The sequence below is a fragment of the Pezoporus flaviventris genome, unplaced genomic scaffold (assembly GCF_033815535.1).
Source record: "Pezoporus flaviventris isolate CSIRO_AGI_PZ_B2104156 unplaced genomic scaffold, CSIRO_AGI_Pfla_v1 ptg000113l, whole genome shotgun sequence".
Classification (NCBI taxonomy): domain Eukaryota; kingdom Metazoa; phylum Chordata; class Aves; order Psittaciformes; family Psittacidae; genus Pezoporus; species Pezoporus flaviventris.
The window spans coordinates 667,863-691,319 of record NW_026892661.1 but is presented as its reverse complement, the minus strand read 5'-3'; the positions used below and the strand labels follow the sequence as shown (position 1 = coordinate 691,319).

Below are 23,457 nucleotides of genomic sequence, written 5' to 3'. Positions count from 1 at the left end.
TTGTTGTTAAAAACCTGCACGCACCACCTCCCCACCCCTTTTTCCCCTTTTTTTTTGTAGCTTAGAAACCTCTCTTTGTGGCAGAAGGCTGGGAGGGTTTGAATACCACATACAGGCATAGGAGGCTGACTGAGACCATACGGCTTTATCATTCATTAATTCCTGTGCTCATTCATCCCCCTATTTAAACTCCTCTGTAAAGACGGGAGCTACAGATGGTCTTTTGGTACCCGCTTTAGCCTGCAGACCTTGGCCCCGACAAAGGGGTACAGAGGGAGCAGCAGAGTGTACAAAATATTTCCAACCATTAGAAATCGAGGTTTCATTCACCGGCGGCTCCTGTTTTGAAAGCGAATTTATGCGGGAGCATCATAACCCGCCAGACGGGGCATTGCCAAGCGCCGGCTCTGACCAAGGGGCGAGCTGCCCGGAGCCGTGCTTCACACACCGGAGGAGCCACAGCGGTTCTGGAACCTTTGTGTTGTGTAGTGTAAAACTGCTTCCTCCACCGAGGACCCGCTCCCTGTCTGGTTAGGGGAAGGGATAATGGCCTTTTTCTGCCCATGTCAATTTGATGCTGGATTGCTGTTGCGGCTTGTCTTGTAGAATGTGTTACCGTTACCATTTGGATGCTGAGGAGGAGCTCTTCATCGGGGACTGTAGTGATAGGAGAAGGGGTGATGGGTTCAAACTGAAACAGAGGAGATCTAGGTTGGGTATAAGGAAGAAAATCTTTACTGTGAGAGTGGTGGGACACTGGCCCAGGCTGTGTTCAAGGCCAGGTTGGACAGGGCTTGGAGCAATCTGGTTCACTAGGAGCTGTCACTGGGTGCACTCCATCCTTTCTGCTGGAAAGTTGGGACCAAAACGTTTCTCGGGGGGAAACCGAATTCTGCGATCTTGTTTTTACACATGCTGTGCTTAAATATTAACACCAATTGAGCAAATTGCCTTTTAACTGCCTTTATTTGCTTTCATTAACGCTATAATTTAAAAGCTCCCGAATTTGCATGGAACCTGTTGTGCACGTTGGGCAGGGGGTGAGGCTGTGAAGGAGGGAGCGGTGAGCAAGGCTCCTCGGGGAGGCCGCAGCAACGCCCAGCTCCTCGCTTCAGGACGCCGCGTTCTCTTGGCCGGGGAGCAGAGCGTGCCGGCAGCGCTGGCGTCCCGCTCCCAGCTTGGCTCGCCTGGGGCCTATTTATTTATTTTAAAGCAAAACAAGCCATGGGCTGAGCAGAGCTTATTACAGAGCACTCCAGGCAGCTCTTCTGGTCCCGCGCCGGCCCGTGCGGGATGTAAAACCGCAGAGGAGCAAGTTGCTAGCCTCGTGCCCCCATCGCCGTGCCCCAGTGCAGCGCTGCCCGCAACCTGCCTGCAGCCTGCCTGCAGCCAGCGGCATCTGCTCGCATTGTTCTTCCATGAGATGACAAGTTTCCAGCATGATTCCAGTGCAGATGTTTGTGTGGTTCCGGGAGCGAGGCCAACCCAGACGCTGCACAGGCGATGCAGGCAGCCCCTCATGCCATGCCGTGCCGCACCGCACTGTGCTGGCAGCTCCACCGGGGCTCATTTGACACCTCCTGCTCCTATGGTCCTTTCCCAGAAATATGTTTTCCATAGGAGGGTTTTGCTGCCAGCTGGACAGCACTGGCCTCAGGCCAAGCCCTGGCTCACTGCTCCATCCCGGCTGTCCGCACGGACACTGTCCTGCTCGGCCGGGCTCCAGCCTCTCCCACCCCACTTGCACCTCCCTTGTTTTCAGCAGCACAACGCTGTGCCTCTGGATGGCTGATAATGAGCATTTTGTGTCTCCACCTTTGGAACTTGGGTGGGAAACGGGTGGTTTGCACAAACAGCCCAGGTGAAAGTGCTCCTTGTTCTCCTGGTCACTGTCCCCACGTTCTTGGTGATCCTGGTCTTTGCTGTCATTGGAGCATCTTGGGAGGGCAGTTGGCATCTTCGGGAGGGAAGAGCCCCGCTGTGGTGCTCCCTGGCTGGTTGTTGGTTATTGATGCCGATACTGGACATAAACCAAACGGTGCCAGGGCTTGGCATGCCCAGCTCACCCATCCCCAGACTGCAGTGCCACCAAGTCGCTCCTCCTGCTGCCACCTCCTTGCCCTGGGCACTTTGAGCTCTCACCAAAGCCCAGTGCAGTTCAGATGCATTAATTTACTGGCTTGACAAGGTGCATAATGTTCATCTCCTGGCTTCTAATTGGAAATAATTAGTTCTCCATCAGCCCCAGGAGCTCCTGAGGTGGTGACACAGACCCGGGCACAGGCAGTGGTGCTGGTGGGGGCAGGAGGAGACCAGCCCATGGCCAGAAGAAGTTCCAGGAGTTCTTTTGGAGTGTGGCTTTTCCAGCCCATCCGAGGGCAACTCTCCCTGCCCAAGAAGGGCTGTGAGCAGCCGATGTTATGGTTTCATTAATCAAAGACACTTCTACTGCCCCTTTACAGCAACACAACTGCTGCGGCTGTCCCTGGCTGACAGCTCCCTAATTCATCTTCCCGGGAAAGACAGGGGACCTGCTGCTGCTCCCTGCTCGCACCGCACACGCTGCACCCATCGCCTCTCCGGTGCCAGAGGTCCATTTGAGGTTTGCATGGCAGGGTTCAGTATGGAGGTAAATATTGACACTGATGGAGGGGGCGTCTCTGCCGATCCCCAAAATAGGGTAGAACCTGGTTGTGTGCCTGATATCCACATCCCAGGAGCCTGCAACAGCGCTGCAGGAGGGCAAGGGGCGGCACACAGAGCTGGCAGCAGCTGGTAGGGATTGGGCATCCTTAATTCTAGCCACAAAACCACCGTGTTTTGGAGTTGCTAATAATCAGAAAGTGTTTTCATCAAAGTGCTGTATTCGTCTGTGCGCTGACATCTGGAGAGCGGAGATAGATACTTTCCTTAAGACTGTATTTCCAAGCCATGAGCTCTTCCCTGGCTGTTAATTAATCCTTTGTAGTTTAGCGACTGATGAAATCATGACTCTATGAAATTTTAATCCTTGCGCTGCATAGGCACAACCGACATTATCAGAGGACCCCAGGTGTGCGCTCGAAATTAGTTTGTTGAATCTCTTGCATATTTGATTACCTTGTGAAACTCCTTGGGATCTGGGCCACTCGTGGGAAAGGCAGCTTTTGCCTGGAATTTGTGCCTGTTTCCGGGGATGCGCAAGGGCATCAGCAGCTCCGTAAGGAGGGGAGGGAAGCACCCGTCTGCCTGGACCATCCTTGGACCCTTCCTGGCACCTTCCTGGAAAGCATCTGATGCACTGTGCTGAGTGCTTTCCGTAGAACCATGGGACGGTTTGGGTTGGAAGGGACCTTAAAGCTCATCTAGTCCTAACCCCTACCACGGGCAGGGACACCTTCCACTAGAGCAGGTTGTCCAAAGCCGGGCATCCTGACCATGCCGTGGGGTTAGGAGGGATGATTGGCCGAGGCTGGTGGCTTTGCCATTGCGGTCCGTGCTGGTGCTCCACCGGCACGCGTGCTGCAGAGGGGACCAGCTGATGGATATATTTTTAAACTTGGAATCCATGAACTGCTTATTATTTCTGAATTAGGAATCCAAACATCTGCATAATCACGCCGCTGCTGCGCAGATGCGCTCGGCGCTAAGGTCACTTTGCCTCTTTGTCGGGATTGTGTGCTATTCCGGAGCATGAGCTCCCGCGGCGCTGAGCCTGGCGCCTCTGACACCCGTGTCATGTTTGCTCAGCGCCAGTCACAGCGGCTGCGATGCCCAGCGCAGCCCCGCAGGGTCGGTGCTCTTCCCTTCTCCCCCGCGCTCCGTACGTCAGCGTCACCAGATGCCCAGAGAATGGGGATGATGATTTTGGGAGCTGAATTAGCGCTGGTTGTTCTAAGCAGGGCTGTGATGCATTAACCCCTCGGTGCCTGCGCTCAGGCCTGATGAGAACAGTGTGAAGTTGTGGAACTTTCCTCATTGGTCTTGAGTATTGGCAATGCTGCCACTTGGTTCTATTGCTCGGTGGTCCTTTGCAACAGAGAGAATTGTGTCATAGCAGTATTCCAAATCCCGCTCTGAAAGCCAAGGCTGGGTCTGGAGTTGGGGCAGGATCTGTTCAAGTGTGGTCCATCTGCAGTGGGTGGGACCCTGGTGCACTATCTCGGTGTGAGCCTGTTGATCCTTGGGCGGGCTGAGGCACACAAGCGGAGCACTGATGGGGATAAAGCTCTGTCCTGGGAAGTCCTGTTCAGTAACGAATGCTGAACACTGATCTGAAAGCAGGGCGGTGGAATAAATTTAATAATAGTGTTTTTGCTGCCCTGTTTGCTGTGGCTGGCTTGTCTTTCCCCAGCCCATAGGCCTGAACATGTGCTGCTCTGGGGGTCCAGTCGGAGCAGCCAGTGGAAGATGCTGCCAGCATGAGCAGTGCTGAGGCAGGCAGTAAATGGTGGTGGTAGGGGGGGTTCTGCCCTATTGCAGTGTTAATTCACATCTGTTTGTGTGCAGGGGCTTAGGTCATGCTGGTGCTGGTTGTTGCTTGGTTTCTCTGCAAGGTGAGGCAGAACAGGAGGGATCTTCAGCCCTTTAGCAAAGGGGAGCAGCGTTGGCATCATGCTGAAATGATGTCACGCCACAGCATCTGGTTTGGGCTCATAAATTAGCTCATGGTAAATATAAATACAGTACGGGCAGGGTGTTCCAATGCACTCTATTGATAGCTCTGCCCTCCACCCCCTTCTTTAAAAAAAAACCCGTCAGAAATAGTAAAATCTTTATTTCCAGCCCCTGTGAGATTTATTTCATATTTGTTTTGAGCAGCAGGGGTGGGTTGAGGGTAGGCTTTATTTATTTATTTTTTTTCTCCTTCGTAATTTATTAAAGCGAAAGGAAGGTCTCGGCTCCCTTCCCCCTTCCCCATGCCCTTAATAGCTCTCCTGCTATTTTAATCCTCCGGCTGGGAGCGAGGGCAGAGCGGTGACCGTGCGGGAGCCGAGCAGCCCCAGCGCCGAGTCCCATGGCCGGGCTGCTGTCACCCAGTGTCATGAGTAGTGGTGCTGGGGGGGCATCACCTCCCCCGGCACGGATGTACAGCCCCTATCAGAGGGTGTATGAGGTGGTTTTGCAGGCAGCTCGCTGCCCGCTGACCTTGGCTTTCCAAGAGATCCCCGCTGCAAATGAGAAGTGGCACAGCCGCCTCTATCTTGATAAAACAGATCAGGGGATGAACCGATTTTCATATCGATCTGCCCGGGTGAGGGGGGCACGGGGTGAGAATCAGGCAGTGGGGTGGTTTTGGGGGAACTACTTAACCCGCTTGCACTGGGGATGCGAAGCTGCTGGTCCCAGTTTGGGTGTCCAGTGCTGTGCACCGTGCACTCGGTGATGGGGATGCACTGGCAGCAGCATCCCCTCCGCCAGGGCACCACCGTTACAGCCTGGTATAAATAAAATCAGAAGGCTCCTATAAAACTCTGTTATTGCCGCGGCACAAAGTTAGAACCGCTTGAGGTTTCTGCTCCCCGGCTCTCGTGCAAAGCAATGAATATTTTATAGGAAAGGAAATACTTAGCGTCTGAATCTTTTTATAGTGCTGCTGCTCCCGCAGACAGTAACCTGCCCCTCGGCCGCTGCAGCCCCTCGCAGCCCCGCACTGACACGTGTGGGGCTGAGCCCCTGTGGCTGCATCCTCCAGCTCCACATCCCTGGGGAGCACAACAGGACAGGGGGCATGCAGTGGGATGAGGCTCTTGACGTGTGGCACAGGCATTGGGAGGTGCAAGTGAGACGCAGGATGCACTGCAGAATTCAGGAGAGCAGATTTCTCTCTGTGTGTGCCTTTTGCTTTTGAGTCAATGCAGGATTCTTGATGTTGCTCTAACGTGTATTTTTGTCTCGCTTGTAACTTCCTGGGACTCTGCTGTTTTGTTGTGATGCACCAGCCTCATGATTCCCCTGCTGTGCTTGAGCTTGAGCTGGCTGCCAAAGTATAGACCGGGAGGGATGAAGCCAGTGCTGTGCAAACCACCAAAGCCCCTTGGAGCTGGTGTTATGAGGCCAGGAATGTCGCAGCAGCACACCCTGCTCTGGGCTTCGCCTCAGGGTTCCCTGCTCCAACAGGTAGGGAGCACAGCCTGTCTGCGGTGGAGCCTTTCCTTGGTGAGGAGGGGATCCGTGACTCTCCCTGGTAGCCGGCTGCCCTGCCAAGCTGCGCCCCAGCCCGGAGATGACAAAGTGCCCTTTAGTTAATTGCAGAACGGATCGCCTGGAGTTAAAAGTTCTGATTTATACGACTATGGCTCTAACTGCTCAATAACATGGGCCCGTAATCTACTTTCATTTCAAACAGAAGGGTGATTTATGGGGCAGCATGCCGCTTTCGCTCAGAAATGAGGTGTTCAACATATGCTCTGTTGACATAAATTTGGAATTTATCGCTCCTGTCAAAACTGCCTGTTGGACAAAGGTGCGCATTAAGGCAATAAATGGCTCGGAATAGTTTTCTGTCAAATTTCCTAACCATTGTATTCACTCTGTTTGAGGGGGAAAATATACACTTAAAAGTAATCAAACAGCCAAAAGCCATGCGTCTTGTTTGGCATGGAGGGAGGAGAGGGGGTCTCCTCCCTGCTCCCCAAAAGAGGCATCAGGGAGGGGCCAGGCAATGGGAGCCCCTTAGAAATAGCAGAAGGTCTTTGGATGCTGGATGTTGGTGGTGAGCTGCATGCAGGGTCTTTGGGTACCAGTGCAGCTCCAGGATGCTCTGCTGAGCCCCCGCATCCCCTGGGAGCAGGCAGCAGCGTTTGCCACCGATCCCGGCCCTTCAGACGAAGCACCCTGTGGGGAGAACTCATAATTTTTACACGGCACGGCCTCGCTGGAGTCGCTGTCCCTTTGAAGTGCTTCTTGCAGGGCATTTACAGGCCCTTTTAATTACCGGCAGCTTGCAAGGGGCCAGCCTCCCTCCCAGCTTTTGTTTGCCGGTGCTGGGTGGGGAGGGGGCATTGCCCCAGCACCACTTTGTGTCCTGCCTGGACACAAGTGAGCCCTTTGCCCTGCACCAGGGCTCACTTGGGTCGGTTCCTGGCCCAGGATTCCTGCGCAGCCTTGTCCCTCTGTGCTGGAGCATCCTCCAGGAATGTCTGTGACCTGGAGGCATTGGCCATCTTCATGTCTCTGGGTACCCTGAGCATTGCGTTGAGTGGGAATTACAGGGGGAAAGGTGCTTTCCCCGGTGCTGCTGCTCGCCATCCCACTGGTGCCTTCTCAGCTGATGCACTCTCAGGGACCTTGCGGGAGAAGGGGAGTATGTGGAGCAGCATCGGGTTGGAATAATAAAACATAGTTTATCTGTTTGCGCTCGACTTCGGGCAGCCTTGTGGAGCTGTGATGTATTTTAACACCCTCAACTCCCCCCGCGCCCCCGTTTCTGGAGGCACAACTTTAGAAGCACATATTGATCTTTCCCCTCAGATCTTAACAGCCCAAGCAACCGTAATACCTTGCTTACATCTGCCAGGTTTTTGTGCAGTTTTGCAACATCTCCTTAATCCGGCGAGCAGAAATAGAACGTTTCAATCATATTTTGCTACCGGGAAACCAAGCAGATAAAGCACTTTAAGACCTTGTTGAAAGGGACTGTGCAAGATGGCGAGCGATAAGATCGTCCTGCAGGCAGGCGCTGAACGGAAAACTTTTGTTGCCGCTGAAATTTGTTGATAGAGATATTGCAAATAAATTACTCTCCGAGCACCTGGTGCCTTAAGACAGTGAGGAGCTGACACGGCTCAGGGAAAGGGATGGCACGTGCAGATTTTGGGCACCCTGCTCTTGTGTTTCCTCTTTCCATGCTGGCGAAGGTGGGAATGGAGGTCTGCCCACATGCCCTGGCTTGGACTGTGCTGTTGTCCATCTCGCCATGGACATGGAGGATGAATGGCTGCCCCTGGGAAGGTGATCTTGGGTTGATCCAGCTTTTGGGTATCCATGATCGAGCAAGGTTGCTTTGGCTGTTATTTCTATAGGCTTGGGTGACGCAGAGAAAGGAGACTTGTGCTTTTGTTTCTGCCTTGTTTCTTGAGACTCACTGGAGAAAACCTCCAAACCTCCATGTTTCCCTTGGACTAATTAACCGATTACATTTAATTCACTGAAAGGCTCTGAGAGGCGGGCGCTGGCACGGGGATGCTGCGCCCTTCCCAGCAAAGTGGTTTAAGCCCGGCGCTAAGTGCAGGAGCGAGCTGAGCCCGAGCCGGGGGAGCGTGACAGGCATGTCCCTAATTAAACATGCAAACGGAGGAGGTTGTCGCTCCTTGAGCTGGCTTGCTGGCAGCACCAGTCTGTCAGGAGGCTGGTGGTTTATTTATTTTTGCAAGGCAGATAAATCCTTTGGATTGTAAACCTTCTTGGCCTGAATTCGTGCATGACTCTTAATCCTCCGCTATGACACAGTGAATTCAGGACAAGCCTGATTAATAATTACATTATACAGCAAAGTTGAGAGTTGAAATCGACTCCTGCTCTTTTCCTCCCTGCTCTCTTTCTGCTCCTCTGCTGAACATCCCTGGGTCTCCTCCCGTGGTCCGACAGGTCCCGCACTGCTGCTCAGTATCCCTGGAAAGCGGGATGGCCGGGTGGGGTGCAGGGCTGGCTGCTTTGCACAGGGACATGCTTGCAGGGGAATTGGAGCCTGTGCAGCACCCGACAGGGGAAGGTTTGGGGCTCCGGGCTCTCTGCAGCTGCAAGGGATGATCCTGCTAGGGCTTGGAGCAGCGGCAGCTTCACGCCAGTAAAGCTCACACTTGGAGGGGGGGTGTACAGCTCACACTGAGGTAAACCTCCCTGTGGGCCAGGTGGAAGGTCCTTGCACAGCCTGAGCCCTCCCGCTCAGCATCCAGCCTTGGACAAGAACGTTTCTGTTTTGTCTTTGGCAACAAGGCAATAAAAATACGCTCGTCTCGCTGCAGGGCGATGATAAATGGTGGATGCGATCAGAGGTCGGCACGCAGCAATTTGCTGTGTTGCTCCTCAAACACATACAAATACTTCTCTGTTTACAGCATCCGATTTTGAAACTCTGCACGTGTGCCTGGCGCGAGCTGCGAGCGGCCGCCAAGGTGTGGCTGCTCCAGCAGCCAGCACACTGGATGGAGGCATCTAGGACCAGGGGGCTTCTTGTCAACGCTGCCTTCGAGCGCAGGGCTGGGTTGCTTTGCTGATGAGTCTGTTTATCACCACCAGTGTGGTGAAATAAAGCAATGAGCACCGTTCTGGGTGTTGCATATCCATCTATGCTCTTGGAGTGGTAGTTTAGAGGGAAGCGGTGCTTGGGAGAAGGAATTGTTCAGGGAGAGGGACCACCCTTGGGTGGCAGCGATGGCTCGTGGAGTGAGATGGAGCTTAGTTGGTTGATTGCTGTTGACTTGGGCAACACCCCTGCCCATGTCTCTGCAAGCACTGACCCATTACAGGTTATTTCAGTTCACTGAGAGCTCCAGCATGCCACAGTGGTTTGGTACCCAAAGATGGAACAGCAGCATACTCACAGCAAAGAGAGGGAAGAAGTGTGGGGTCTGGCTGCTGCGGCCAAGCCCAGCACCCACTGCACGAGCTGGTAGGGAGATGCGGTGATGGGTACCCGGCTGCAGGGGGATGCTCAGCCCTTGGCGTGATGCGGGATGGGTGATGCAGCCGGGAGGTTGCGCAAGGCGCCCGGGCGTAGCTCAGTCTGTACCTTGTGGTGCCAGGAAATGGTGAGTGGCATGTTTCCTGTTTGCGAGCTGGTGGTTAAGGTTTCTGCTTATGAGTTGTGTCATGCTGAATTTGGATGGAAATTGGGATTCGGTTACAAACGCATACAAACAACCTCTTAAAATCTTTTTTTATTCTTATTTCTTTGGAGTACAGTACCTTTTCCAGACGCACTCGGTGCATGGGGGGGGGGGGGCTAGTTTGCCAGCACATCTTTTGCATTAACTCCTGATTTCAGATTCATCAGGTTTATTTAAAGGCTGCAACTATAGTTATGATGGCAATCACTAAAGAGGAGAAGGCAACCTTGCCAATGGGGAATCACACAGGACCTCCCATCCGTGCCCTTCCTGTAGGGCTCCTCAAACCAGGACCAGTGCAGGTCGATGTGGGGGGTGCATGAAGTATCAGTGATGTTTTGGATGAGTTTTCCCCATGCACAGGAGGACTAAACCCTCTCTCTTGTCCCCCAGGAAGCTGCACAGTGGGATGAAGACGTACGGATGCGAGCTGTGCGGAAAGCGGTTCCTCGACAGCTTGCGGCTGCGAATGCACTTACTGGCTCACTCAGGTGGGTCGGGATGGGGATGCACGGGTGGGATGGAGGACGGAGGGTGGGATGCCCTCTGTGCTGAGGTGCTGCACCTGTGGGACTCACACATCCTGTCAGCAGGAGAAGCATGTGGCACCGGCTGTGCCCTTCCCAGGGCAGCACGTTGCAGCCTTGGCCTCCAGTGCCCAGTAATTTGATGGATTTAATTTTTCTTTTTTTGGAATTTGTTTTCAATTCCTTAATTGGGGAAATATTTTCCGGGCTGAGCAGCTCGGAATAGCAAACTGTGCGTGCACGCAGCTGTGTGTTGTGTTGGTCCAGCCCTGCTTGTTCTGTGAGCATCGCCTCCGTGCCAGATCCCGTGTGCGTCCTAGGGTCGCACTCGCTGCGGACAGGCGCCCACCGCACTTCCATTAGCAGAGCTGCTGTGGAATTAGGCGTTCTCTGCCTAATGAATCTAACCAGCAGGTTCACATGATGCAGGCCCTTTAATTAAATAGATAGGGAAGGGCTGGAGTACTGTGCTGGTGGGAAGACTTGTGCTCGGCAAGTCAATGAAGGCCAGTGTTTGGGCACGTGGGTCCTTGTACAGCAGGGGGTTAAGGTGAAGAAGTGCACATGGCCACAGGACCCTGTGCTCAAACGTAGGTGGGAGCCCTTGTCCCACTCCTTTGAGGGCAAATCATTGGGGTGCAGGTACTGAAGCCAAAGCTGTGCTTGCAGGTGGCTTTGCAAGGCAGCTAGATTGTATTTTACATTTTTAATAGATTTTTGCCTATTTTTTCCCCTAATATGATATCCTTTTTTTCCCCACTCCCCTTTGCCTGCACTGAGGGGCACAGGGCAGAGATGCTTGCCTTCTGCTTTTCATGGTGGTGGAGCTGACCCTGACCCCAAATCCACCCCAACACTTTTTGGGTTGGACACCAGCTCCTTGGGGGGCCTGCAGGCAGCACCAGGTTACTGGAGCTCATTCCTGGGATGCTGGTCCCACCTCCCAGTGCTGGTCCCTGAGATGCTGGTTTCCCCCCCCCCCAGACTGGGGTGCAGGATGCTGGTCCTCCCATTGCTGGTCCCCAGGATTCTGGTTTCCCCCGGTGCTGGGGTGCAGGGTGCTGGACCCCCTGTTGCTGGTCCCTGGGATGCTCTTCCTCACTGTCCCTGGGGTGCAGGATGCTGGTCTCCCCATTGCTTGTCCCCCCATTGCTTGTCCCCAGGATGCTGGTTTCCCCTGGTGCTGGGGTGCAGGATGCTCATCTCCCTGTTGCTGGTCCCCAGGATGCTGGTTTCCTCCAGTGCTGGGGTGCAGGATGCTGGTCCCCCTCCCTGTTGCTGGTCCCTGGGATGCTCTTCCCCCCTGTCACTGGGGTGCAGGATGCTGGTCCCCAGGATGCTGGTTTCCCCCAGTGCTGGGGTGCAGAATGCTGGACCCCCTGTTGCTGGTCCCTGGGATGCTCTTCCCCCCTGTCCCTGGGGTGCAGGATGCTGGTCCCCAGGATGCTGGTTTCTCCCGGTGCTGGGGTGCAGGATGCTCATCTCCCTGTTGCTGGTCCCCAGGATGCTGGTTTCCTCCAGTGCTGGGGTGCAGCATGCTGGACCCCCTGTTGCTGGTCCCTGGGATGCTCTTCCCCCCTGTCACTGGGGTGCAGGATGCTGGTCCCCAGGATGCTGGTTTCTCCCGGTGCTGGGGTGCAGGATGCTCATCTCCCTGTTGCTGGTCCCCAGGATGCTGGTTTCCTCCAGTGCTGGGGTGCAGCATGCTGGACCCCCTGTTGCTGGTCCCTGGGATGCTCTTCCCCCCTGTCCCTGGGGTGCAGGATGCTTGTCCCCCCATTGCTCGTCCCCCCATTGCTGGTCCCCCCCGTCGCTGGCGCGCTCGGCTCATGTTTGTTATGGTGGCGTTGGCTCGCAGCCCGTGCTGGCGGGCGGCCAGCTTTGTGGGTACAGTATGTACAGTGAGCGCGGAGCCAAGCGCCGCAGCCGCAGCGTTCACCGGGGCTCTCGTTGTTATGATTCCTGCCGGTCCGGCGCGCGGGGGCGGGGAGGGCTCGCAAGCAGCCGCCGCGGATTCCAGCGCTGTTATTTATTAAAGCAGGAGACCTTTGCACCTCTCCCCTCGCCTCCCCCCTCGGCCGGCCCGGGATGAAGCGGGGCTGTGCCGGAGCGGCGGCACGGGGGCTCTGAGGGTGCCCATGGGCGGTGGGTTTAACTGGGAGGTCCACCTCAGGGTGATGGCAGGTGCCCCCCTTCAGCAGCCCTCCGTGCCAAAGGCGGCAAATGCTGTGTTTAGGAGAGGTTGGCGAGTGTTTACGGGAGAAACCTGATGGTAAAGGAGCATTTAAATTGGGGACCAGCCCGTGGGGCTGTGGTGCCCCCGCAGCGCGGTGGGTGCTCGGTGGTGTTATCGCTGTGGCCTTGTAGGTGCGAGGTAAATACTCAGCCGAATGTTTACGCTCCAGGAGGAAGCGTAAACGGAAAGCCTTTAATGCCGGTAAAGCCTTTCCCTGCCTGCTGCCCGGCGCCTGCAGCCCTGCGCTCCCAAACTGGTAAAGGCAATGTTGAGACACCCCTCCCCCTGGAAAATGAAGTGGAGGTGGAGAACACAGCTCCGTGGTGGTGTGGTTGAGACGTGCCTTAGCTTTGACCCAGGGAGGCTGGTCCTGGTGCCACCACTCAGTTCTATGAAGCAGATACTCGGTGGGTGCACTTGCTGGCATTCAGGGGTGCCAGTCACCACCCAACCTGTGCTGAGCTGGGTTTACTCCCCAGGATAGGGAGGAAGCAAGACAGGTTTCTGCCTCGGACCCCACTTGCTTTGCCTCTCATCCATCAGAAGGATCTGCCACGGAGATGGCTGTCGTGGCATCCCTATGAACGGGGGCAAGCACGAGCAGCGCACAGGGATGCAGGTGGGCAGCACGCAGGCAGCACACCCGCAGCCCCCTGCCCATATGGCCAAGGGCTTCCCTCTGCACCCAAATGTGCTCGGTTCATCCCTTTCCCTTAGGAGGGGCTGCAGGAGAGCGCTGCTGTTGGGGGGGGGGGGGGGGGTTCACCCCATTGCCACCCCCTTCCCCCGTGGTGCCGGTGGGGCGATGGCAGCTCAGGCCCCTTGCCCCGGCCGGCGGTGGCTCTGGGGCAGGCGTCCCCCCCGCCGCGGCTGGCCGGCGTCCCGCGCTCGGTCCCGGGTGATGTCAGCGGCCTGCCGGCAGGTCTGGATGTTCTGCCAGCGTTCCCGCGTTTATGATCATCCGCAGATGTGCATCCAAGAACACACTGTACCCACAGCAGAAATTAATGCAGGCTTGACTGCCGGCCAAGCCGCGCACACGGGGGAGAGGAAGAAAGAAAACAAAAACTGTTTAATGCTGTTTATAAATTATACACTGGCTGATGAAAAATACATTTCTCTCCCCCCACCTCCCCTCCCTCCCTCCCTCCCCATCCTCTCTGCCTCGAGAGCCTGAGCTGAGACCAGAAGAATATGGTTTGCTTTTGAGCTCCTGTTTTGGCTGGGTTCCTGGACCCGGGCGCTGGCTCGGAGCCAGTGGCTTGCTCCCCCCCGCCGCCCTTACCTGATGAAACACATTGATTTTTCACCCGCTGCCACCTCTCCCCACCCCCCCTCTCGGCTGTCCCTTGTTCCCGATGGGTTTGGTGCGGGGAGCCCAAACCCCTCACGTCGCTGTGCTCCCCATACCAAACCCACCCCAGGGGCTTCCCTCTGCCTTGTTACCAGTAAACGTGCGTGGCCATCGCTGCCATTTCTGATGGGTGGGGGAAACTTCCCAAACTTCCCCCGAGGTTGCAGTGCCGGAGCCCCCCCTTTCCTGGGGTACCTGGGGGGCAAGAGCCCCCCATCCCTGCCCACCCCTGCGCATCCCTCCCCACGCGCTCGCCAGCCATTTATGCGGCTTTTGTGGTGTGTTTTTTTCCCTTTAATACCACTAATGTTTATCATTTGCCCAACAGGCTTGACAGATTTTGTTTCCTGTCGAGCGCGCGGCTGCGGAGCCCCCCCGGTTGCCAAGGAGCCGCCTCCCCGCACCGTCACGGGCTGATTTGGTATTCCGCGCGGCGCCCCGCCGCATTTCTGTATGCAAGACAAAGTGTTTTGATGGAGGACGATTGCAGGAGTGTCTGGAGGCTGTTTGGAGTTTTATGGGCTGTGCAGTACGCGCCGTGCTCTCTTGCTCGCCGAGCGGGGCTGACAGGGCTTTGGAGGGGGTTTGTCATCTTTTACCCACTGAGAGGAGGGAGCAGCGGAGGGGAGGGGGGAATGGTGCAGGAACCGGCCCCTTATGGCTCCTTGGCTCAAAATCAGGATGCTTTTCTCTATCTGTACATGGAAATGCCCCCTGCTCCACCCATCGCCATGTGGCATGGGGTTGATGGGGCTGGCAAGGGTTTGGTGGTGATGTTGCTGGTGGTCCCCTGTCATTCACCCCGAGCCCCCACCCCATCATTCCAGGTGCTTCCCCAGCCTTGCTGATGCGTGAGATGGTGCTTGGAGCATCCTTCCCGTTAGAGCTGCCCGTGGTCTGCGTTCACTCAGGTGATGATTGTGGTGTTTGGCCAGGAGAACCACCAAGACCCCCCGGGTCCCCCCCCCTGAAGCCGGGGAGGAAGGCGTGGGGTGATGGCGAAGCGGTGGCACGCCTGGGCTTATCCTATCTGCTGGCTTAGCTGGGCATCGGGCTCAGCTCTGGAGTCCCTCGGACCTCCTGAAGCCTGCGCCTGGCTCCTTTTCCCATATCCAATTATTGCCTTTTGATAGCACTCTGGGAGAAGAGGAGGTGAAGCTCTTTGCCTCCTAAATCCAAGCCTGCTCCACAGCTCCATCCTTTTCTGGCCCTTCCTGGGTTTCTCCGGTACGTTTTTTTGGTGTAGAGATTTTCACGGCTGTCTCTTGCACTCGGGTGAAACAGGGGAGAAGGGAAATGACGATGATAATAATAATAACAGCAATAATAAAAATCAAAAAGCAGCTTGATGTGGGCAAAAGAAGAAAGCAAGAGAATGGGGTAGAGAACAGGCTAAATTTAAAATTGTAATTGGCTGACTTCCACAGGCTTGCGGGTGTTTTAATGACTCATAATAACTTCATTTAAAACCAGCTGAGCAGAAAATAGATTGGAGAGGAGCCTCAGGCCATTATGGATTTGTGTTTTTTTGAGGAGCGCTGTTTTGGGCAGGCAGGAAGGCGCTGGCGGAGGGCTCGGCTGCGCCGTGCCCGGGTTGGGGGTCTGCCCGGCAGAGATTGCACACGCACCGGGCACGCCACTGCTGCTTCCCCCCTTTGCTTCCCTTTTGCTGATTAAAAATAGACGCCTTGAGGTATTATTTTAGCAACGCTGTGGTTTGGTGCTTTTTTTTCTTTGCACTTTTGATGTGGTAAATGGAACATAAATAAAATTGTTTTTGAAATTACTGAATTAATTAGGTAGTAAAGCGACGACAGTGCATAAATTTACTCGGCAATTTTTTTTTTAATCCATATTTCCGCCCCCCACCACCTTCTCACCAATTACAGCCTGTTAATAATATATGATCCCAAATTTTTGTCGATCCCCTGTGCTGGGGGAGGGAGGGGCATAGATGTTGCATAGTGCCAGTGTGCTGCAAGCACGGTGGGGAAGGTCTGGGTCCTCCCCCCCACCCTCCTCACCTATTTCCTATCTTCCTCCCACTTTACCCATCCTCTTCCTCCAAAGGATGCTCCCTACAAATCGTTTTCCTTTTCCCTTGTTTTCTCCTTGGATACAGTTTGTATTGTTAGGGCACCTCTCCCTACAGCTCATTGGCTTCCAGCCCCATGGAAGTTGATCTCGTGGCCAGGGATGGGGACATGGATGGATTGAGTTGGGAAGGGGCAGGAGGCGTTGGCTGTGCCTGGCCCCTCTGCTGTGCTCCTTGGCAGGGAGAGGGCTGGGAAACTATGGCCATTGAGGGGCTGCAGACCCCAGTTAGGGGCCGGGCAGCAGCAAGGGCAAGTGGGTGAAGCATTGGTGTTTTTAGCCAGTTCTGGGATGTTTTACTACTTCCTACCATCCAAAGTGCTAAAACTGGAGAGCCTGTTTCTGGTCCCCAATAAAGTAATAAAAGTGAATGGGTGTTGGGAGGAACCGTTACGATGATAGCGGCTAAAACCGGAGGAGCTCTGATCTCAGATTCAGCTCAGCCCGGATTGAGGGGAGGGGGCTGCAGATGGTGCCCGACTCAGCTCATGGGGATGCCCTTTGGGTGCTCATCCTGTTTCTGAGCGCTGCCTTAAGCCCCAGTGCTGCTGGGCTGCTCCTTTGCCTTTCTTTTGGGGTCTGTTAGCTCAGGCCAGGGCTGCCCCTCGGAGCCGCTGCGCCGGGGGCACCATGGTCCTGGCAGGGAGCACGAGGGGCGGCGATGACTCTGCACATCGTGGCTCCGCGCGGCGCAGGCACCTTTATGAGGCACAAGCTATAAATTTTCTCGTGCGGATATAAATGTACGCGGGGGGGCTGGTGCCAACCGCGAGGCTCGCGCCGGAACACGGCCGATCCTTGGCAGCACGCGGAGTCCCGTTCCGTCCCGTTGGGAAGATCATCCCCACATATCTGTGTAGTGTAGGCGATACGAGGCGCTCGCTAAAAATACCCTCCCTGAGCATGTGCTTACGTTCGGAGGGCTAATGGCTTCGATGGGTGTCGTTTAAAGCATGGGGGGGGGGCAGAAAGCCGTGACACGGGCTGTGGATGTGCTGCTTTCCAACATGTCCTGCTCCTTTTAATAACAAACAGCGAGCCGCGGTGGTTTTTTTCTGAGCCCTGTTATAATAAGCTCAGATGTTGGATGACATTTTTCCCGGTGACTCACATAGTAAAATTAACCTTGAACTATTTACATATTCAATCGCCGCCCTCCCTCCTCCTCCTCCTCCTGCGCTCCCCCCGCTCCCAAGCGTGTGTACATTACAGGAATCCTGGCTCTGTATCAGGTTTTGTTTTGCTGATGAGAAAAAAAAAGAGAGAGAGAGAAAAAAATTCCCGGGCCTGGAGTACACATCTACTTGAGGGAAAGAACACGCAGTCCTGGCCTTTGGAAATTGGCAGGCGGCGTACTGTTCCCGCGCTGATAAGAGGTACTGTAAATAAAACTGTACGGCAGCGCCTGCTGTAAAATGCCCCGTGTCTGTACTCATTGTTCTGACAGCTCCGGCTTTTTTTGGGTCCGCTGTTTTGGTACACACTGTGCTTCCTTACGTAAGTGAGCGCGCCCAGCTCCTCCCGCCCCTCGCCCTGTTTATTTTCGCCTTGCCAGGAATTTTTCCTGCCTCCCCCCCCTGCCCCCTTCTCCTTCCCCACCACCCCACGGCCAGATGCTGGCTGCCTTCCCCTTCCCTTGCTGTGCCTCTGTGGGCTGCCACCGTCCCTCCAGTTGTGTGGGTTTGGGGGGCACCAGCACACGTGTCCTCCCCCCTCACCCCATGTAGAAGTGGGGCGAGCAGCAGCAAACCCCACGTTCAGCCGGACCCCCGCAGGGCAGGCACAGGACCCCCTGCACCCAGTGGGATGCACTGCCCCTGAGACCTGTTGCTGTGACACGTTGCTGCATCCTCGTGGATCACGCTTCGCCGCGGTGGGGCTGGGAGCATTGAGTGGCGATGGAGAGTCATTGCCTAGGCAACTGCCGGCTGCACATTGCCTGTGCTGCGGGGGGGGGGGGGGGCAGCCCATGGCCGCTGCCCCATCGATCCCCAGCCCATCGCCATCCCGGGAGTCCTCGGTGCCCTTTGTGGCCACGCTCCTCTCTCTGCTGTGGGTGAAGAGAGGAGCCCACAGGCAGCAGCCACATCCCTACAGCATCCCCCATCCCCGAGAGCATCCCCTTGCCCAGCAGCACATGCAGGAGCTGCCCCACCACCCTCCCCACGGTGCCCCACAGCCCTTTTTGTTGTGCTTGTCCCCTCTTGATGGGCCATGTGGCCCGTGCACACCCGGGTTGTTTTGAATGCAAACTTGACATCACGGCGAGGGCGGCGGAGAACAACATATGCACAGTAAACAGGCAGACTGTCATATTGATTAACAGATGAGACCTCTATTATCGATCAGCACTTGGCGAGAAAATTTATCACTTTTAATTTCACCGCTGCCAAATATTTCTGCCTGCGAGCCAGCCGTTACTGAGACAATTTAAAGGCAAAGGAATTCTCTTTTTAATGCAGCTCATGATACCTCCTTCTCTCCGTGTTGCCTTTTCTGTGCACCCTTGTCCAAATCCCACCCCAAGAGGGGTGGAAGGGGATGGGAGATGCTGTCTGGACCCCTGGAAATGGGTGGCATGGCACGCTGCAGAGCAGTGCCCCCACCTCAGAGGCTGCTCTGTCACACTCAGTTCCTCAGAGCAGATGAATCAAACCCTGAAATCTAAGGAGCGGGCCCATGGCTTTGTCCCGCAGTGGTGCTTCAGATGTGGCCTGTATCGTTAATCTGTTTTTATCTGGAAGTTACTTATCTGCTGCTGGGCATCCTGTTTTTCCTCGCCTGAACTAGCAGCACATGTTGATAGCAATTTTCTAAGAACTCCCCCATACCGCACCTCTCTCTGGCAGTCGAAGGTGCATCCTTGGGTACCACTTGACCAGATGCATCCTTGGGTACCACCCTCCAGTACCAGCAACGGCAACTGCAATGGGAAGGGGCAGGAAACCAGTTGCAATTGGGTGGGTTAACAGTGTTAGTGAACACATTGATGTTTAATGATTTAAAAATTATAATAATGTTAATGGTTAAGCTCAGCACTGCTTTCCATGGCTGTGCAAGGGATATAAGATGTGAGGCCTCTCCACTGCACAGGTCCTGTGGCTGTAGCGGTGCCAGTGGCCACAGTCACGTCCCTTGAGTAACCCTCCTCTCTCCTTTCTCTCCCCAGCGGGTGCCAAAGCCCTGGTCTGTGATCAGTGCGGCGCCCAGTTCTCGAAGGAAGATGCCCTGGAGACACACAGGCAGACGCACACAGGTACGTGGCCCTCCCTTTCCATCCTTTGCTTAGGAACAAGTTTAATGTTTAGGCTGCCTTTGGAACCCTTTGCCCAAGGGAGAGCTCAGCCCTTTGCAGTTCCCACCTCTGACCTGCCCAGCTCCATTTCGTGCCTTCCATTTGGTTAAGGTAAGTCGGCTGCGTTCTCTGCTGAACTCTTAATTGAAAGTGGGTTTGTACTTACACTGAAATCTGCGTGTGGCATTTGTCAGGGAAACCTTTAGAGCTTGGATGTTTGCTGCTGACTGGGTTTTGGTTTTGCTGAGCTCACGCTGGTGCTGTTGGTAGCAGGAGGAGCGCAACCCATCTCCGGGGTTGAACCAAGCATCCTTGCACCACACAACAGTCCCCCTGGGGTTTTTAAGCCACATGCACCAAAATTCCACCAGCATCACAGCATGTGGCTACTGCACGGGTTTAAGAGAAATTTCCCAAGGGATAAATAGCCTTGTCAGGACTGTTTGGCTGCTTGGGAGCCTATGAGTGATGAGTTACAAATGATTTGTAAATCCCAGCCTGTGCCCATAGGTTTGTTGCTGTTTTCCAGAGCATTATTAGGAACAAATGTGCTGCATCTGGAGAGGTTTTGTGGTGCTGCCATGAGGTGTCTGTTGTGAACATGGCTGCAAGGGTCTGCTGGGTGATAGGGCTGGGCGGTGGGTGTGCAGCCACTCATAGGACCCAAGGACTGGGGTTTGAGGAGCGCTGGACCCTGCTGTGCACAGGAAAGCTCTTTGTCCTGTGCTCCCATCTCCTCTTCCACTTAAACATGGGTTTGAGGCACTGGTTTTAGCGGCACCATTGCGTTTATTGCTCAGCATTAATGCATGCACGTGGGAAATGATGTTGCAGCAAAAGCAAGGTAATTTGTTGCCTCCACAAGCAAAACCCTGTCCCTTTCCAAATGGCTCTTGGCAGTTGGCTTCTGCCACGTTCCACCTATTGCGCTTCCCAGCCCTTCAGCCATCACGGAGCACAAGGAGCTCTTTATGCACCTTGCAAAGGCCGCCTTGCCCTGGAAGGGTTTGCTATGGGGCACAGCAGAGTTCGTGGCTGGGGGGTCCCAGGTGGAGCCCGTTCAACCTCCCCAAAAGAGGCTGGAGCAGGGCAAAGCGCCCGCTCCTCCTCAGGCTATATCGGGAGCTGTTTAACTGAGCACAGGCTCGGCTTTCAGCACCGAACACCCTGACAAATGCCACTAGCGGCGGTGGTCCGGCCGCTGGGCTGGCACGGGGAGCCTGGCCGGGGGCTGAGGCCTGAGCAGCGATGCAAAGTGCTGTGTCAACGGGTGGGAATAGCTCCGGCTGTCACCCGATCTGGGAGCGGCACTGGCCCGGCACCAGTTCATAAATTGTAAAGTAATTGCTCTCCTTATTATCCCGTGTCGTGCGGCTGGAGGCCGGCTCTGCGGCTCAGGGGCTTTTGAAGAGCCGTGTGTACTGTAGGGTGAGGAGGAGGAAAAGGCTTGTGATGGGGCAGTGAACTGAGCAGGAGGCTGGCTCTGCTCAGGGATCAATGGCCAAGCCCAGGCAGGGACTTACAGGCAGCCAAGCACACAGCTCCCCGGTCCCATGTACTTCCCAGACCTGTTGAGGATCCCAGGTGGGAGCCCGGCTGTTGAACAGCTCTTTAGCAGTGACAGCACCCAAAACCATCCGGCAAATGCGGAGCAGCCACGTGGCTTTGCTACCAACCTTGGCACTCCTGCAGAGATTAAAGCCCCTTCGGCTGCTGGAACCTGGGGCTGGAGCATGCCAAAGCTCAAAGGGCGATGGGGAAGCGGAGCCCGGGGGACATGGTGACCCATGCGGGGCTGGTTTATCATCACTGCCTCCAGCTGGAAGCACAGCAGCGCAGCTCAGTTACGTGGCAGAGCAGGGCTGGGTGGCCAGGGCAGCCAGAATGAATCGCTTCCTCTCCTCGGGTGGCACTCAGAGGGCCCTGCCCTGGCACAGAAGGCATCCCTCCCCTGCCACTGCTATAATTAACCCCGTTCCCAAATAACGGCATCTGCCAGAACGGGTGTTTTTTGTTGTCCTCCCTTTGCCCTTAGCAGCAGGATCGTTGGCAAAAGATCTTCCACCCTTCCAGGGGAAAAATTAGCCCTTTTTGCTAGAGATACAGATGGATTCCCTCAAAGATGGCATCAAGAACTGAGCGAGGTGTATCTGGTACAGGCTGCCTGAATGCACACACGTGGCTCTGGCACAGGGTGTTTAGGGGAGGATGCAGCACTGGTTGCTGCCAAGCTTTTCTGCAAGGGGTGGACACGTTGAAGGGTTCTTGGGGTCTCTTGTCGGCAGTGGGGCTGTTTCTTGGGTGAGTAGTCAGGATCTAGGACCCAGGACCCCTTTTATTACACTTACCTTTTCCTACTACCCTTATCGGTCCTCTGAACTATAGTGCAAGATGTGAAGGCAGCCTGTTGTACATGTGCTGCATCAACCACTGCCCGTCTCTTACAGCAGAAAACCTCCGCCCTGCTTTCTGAGGCACAGTAAAAGCAATAAGAACGAATGAACGAAGAGTTTCTATGTGTAGTCCCGGAGCTGCTGTGCCTGTTCCAGCCCCACAGGCTCAGGGCTGAGACGCCCTCTCCGGGCATTCACTGTCCTTGGCCCCCATCCCATGGCAATAGGAAAAGCAGCAACTGTTTTGGCTCATCCTCCAGCAGCGCGTACTCGGTGCCACGCTGCAGGGGGGAGCGTGGAAAATTCCTTACCCTTCTCCTAAAATGTAGAGGAAAAACAGAAATGCACTGGGAAGGCAGCCTGAGGACCCCCAGCCAGCGCTGCAGGGGTGCTCGCAGGCTCATGATGGTGTTAATGGGTTTGGGCTCAACTCCGGGCTTTATAAATATCAGAGGTGACTCGTCTGGAGTTTCCTGCCGTGTGCCAAGGCAGTTAACGCGGGTGAGCATGTGCATGGGGCGGTCAGTGGGCAGGGAGGCTCTGCTCCCGACCCACTGCACGTGGGCGTGCTCGACCCCCAGTACCGAGTGCTTGTTCTTCGGTAGGTAGTTGACTCCTTGACTTGTGGGGTCAGCGTGCCCCCGGCTGCTCGGTGGAGGGTGTGTGGGAGCCTTCGTCATCCCCTGCCCACATCCCCTGCCCGGCGATGCCTGCACCAGGACGCAGGCATCAGAGAAGAGTTAATAAAACCAACGTGTAACTGAAAATTGAAAAGCTATAAATCTTTCCCCCTTTCCCCCCTCCTTGTTTTTTTTTGTTGCTGGGATGTTGGTAGCGTTTTGATTTAATAGTTGGCCAAACACAAGGGTCTATTTTATTCAGAGTTTACAGGCCTCAGGGCTGTTATTCCTCCAAATTTAATAGCATTGAAATTGCAGGGTTGGCGATAATTTGCCTATCACTTTCTGCTCTCCCATTGATGTTTATTGTCAGCGGGATGGAATCTCAATCCGATTCACTTAGATAACATGTCTGTTAAACATTTAGATAATTGTGCCATCATTAACTTGTCACATTATTTCAGAGATTCAAAACAGTCGTGCGGTAGAAGCAGAGGTACAAAGGGAGAAAAACCCAGCTCACAAGAGCAAGAACCTGGGCGAGGAAGTGGTGGTGTTGGTGGGATGCCCTGCACCGGGTTCTGTGGAAAGCCTCAAGAAGCTCAGCCTTTCTCTCTGCCTTGGGAGGGCTTTAACCACTTTTTACCCCCAAAGCAATTTCTGCTCCTGTTCTAAACGCACACTGAGGTGGTGCCCTGATTTATTTTCACTATTCTCTTTTTTAATACCAGAGCACTCAGTGTTTTCTAGTAGAAGAGCATTCCAACAACCCTATTGTGGTCTTGGGTTTGCACAGGGGATGCTTGGGAACCCGGAGGAGATGGATGGGGTACCATGCCGGAGCTGCACCGTCACACAGGGCAAATTAATATTTAGTCCAATTTGTTACATATTTGCTTTATGTCCTTTCTTTTGCTTCAGTTTCTCAGTCTCCAAGTGGTACCCACCTAAAAACACCAGTGATGCGATTGATGTACATTGTGCTGGTTTTCTCAGTTTTGGAAATTAAGGATTTTAAGCCAGTGAAGGTTGCATGGAAGCTGGGTGACCCGAGCCATAAATTATGTTGAAGCATAAATTCTGTTTGCCTTAAGCTCAGCATGGCACCGTGAGCCATGGGATCTGCCGG

The 23,457-nt window shown here is 54.8% G+C and overlaps 2 protein-coding genes across 4 annotated transcripts in view; both read left to right on the top strand.

Moving 5' to 3' along the window:
- Positions 1 to 23,457, top strand: part of UBE4A (ubiquitination factor E4A) — a 130,795-nt gene that overhangs the window by 38,342 nt on the left and 68,996 nt on the right. The gene's annotated exons all lie outside the window — the stretch shown is intronic.
- ZBTB16 (zinc finger and BTB domain containing 16) overlaps positions 1 to 23,457 on the top strand; it is a 71,077-nt gene that overhangs the window by 32,027 nt on the left and 15,593 nt on the right. For all 3 annotated transcript variants that reach the window (XM_061478112.1, XM_061478114.1, XM_061478113.1), the window contains exons 3-4: positions 10,203 to 10,300; positions 19,190 to 19,276. In XM_061478112.1, coding sequence (XP_061334096.1) covers positions 10,203 to 10,300; positions 19,190 to 19,276 — 185 coding nt within the window. The remainder of the gene's footprint in view (positions 1 to 10,202; positions 10,301 to 19,189; positions 19,277 to 23,457) is intronic.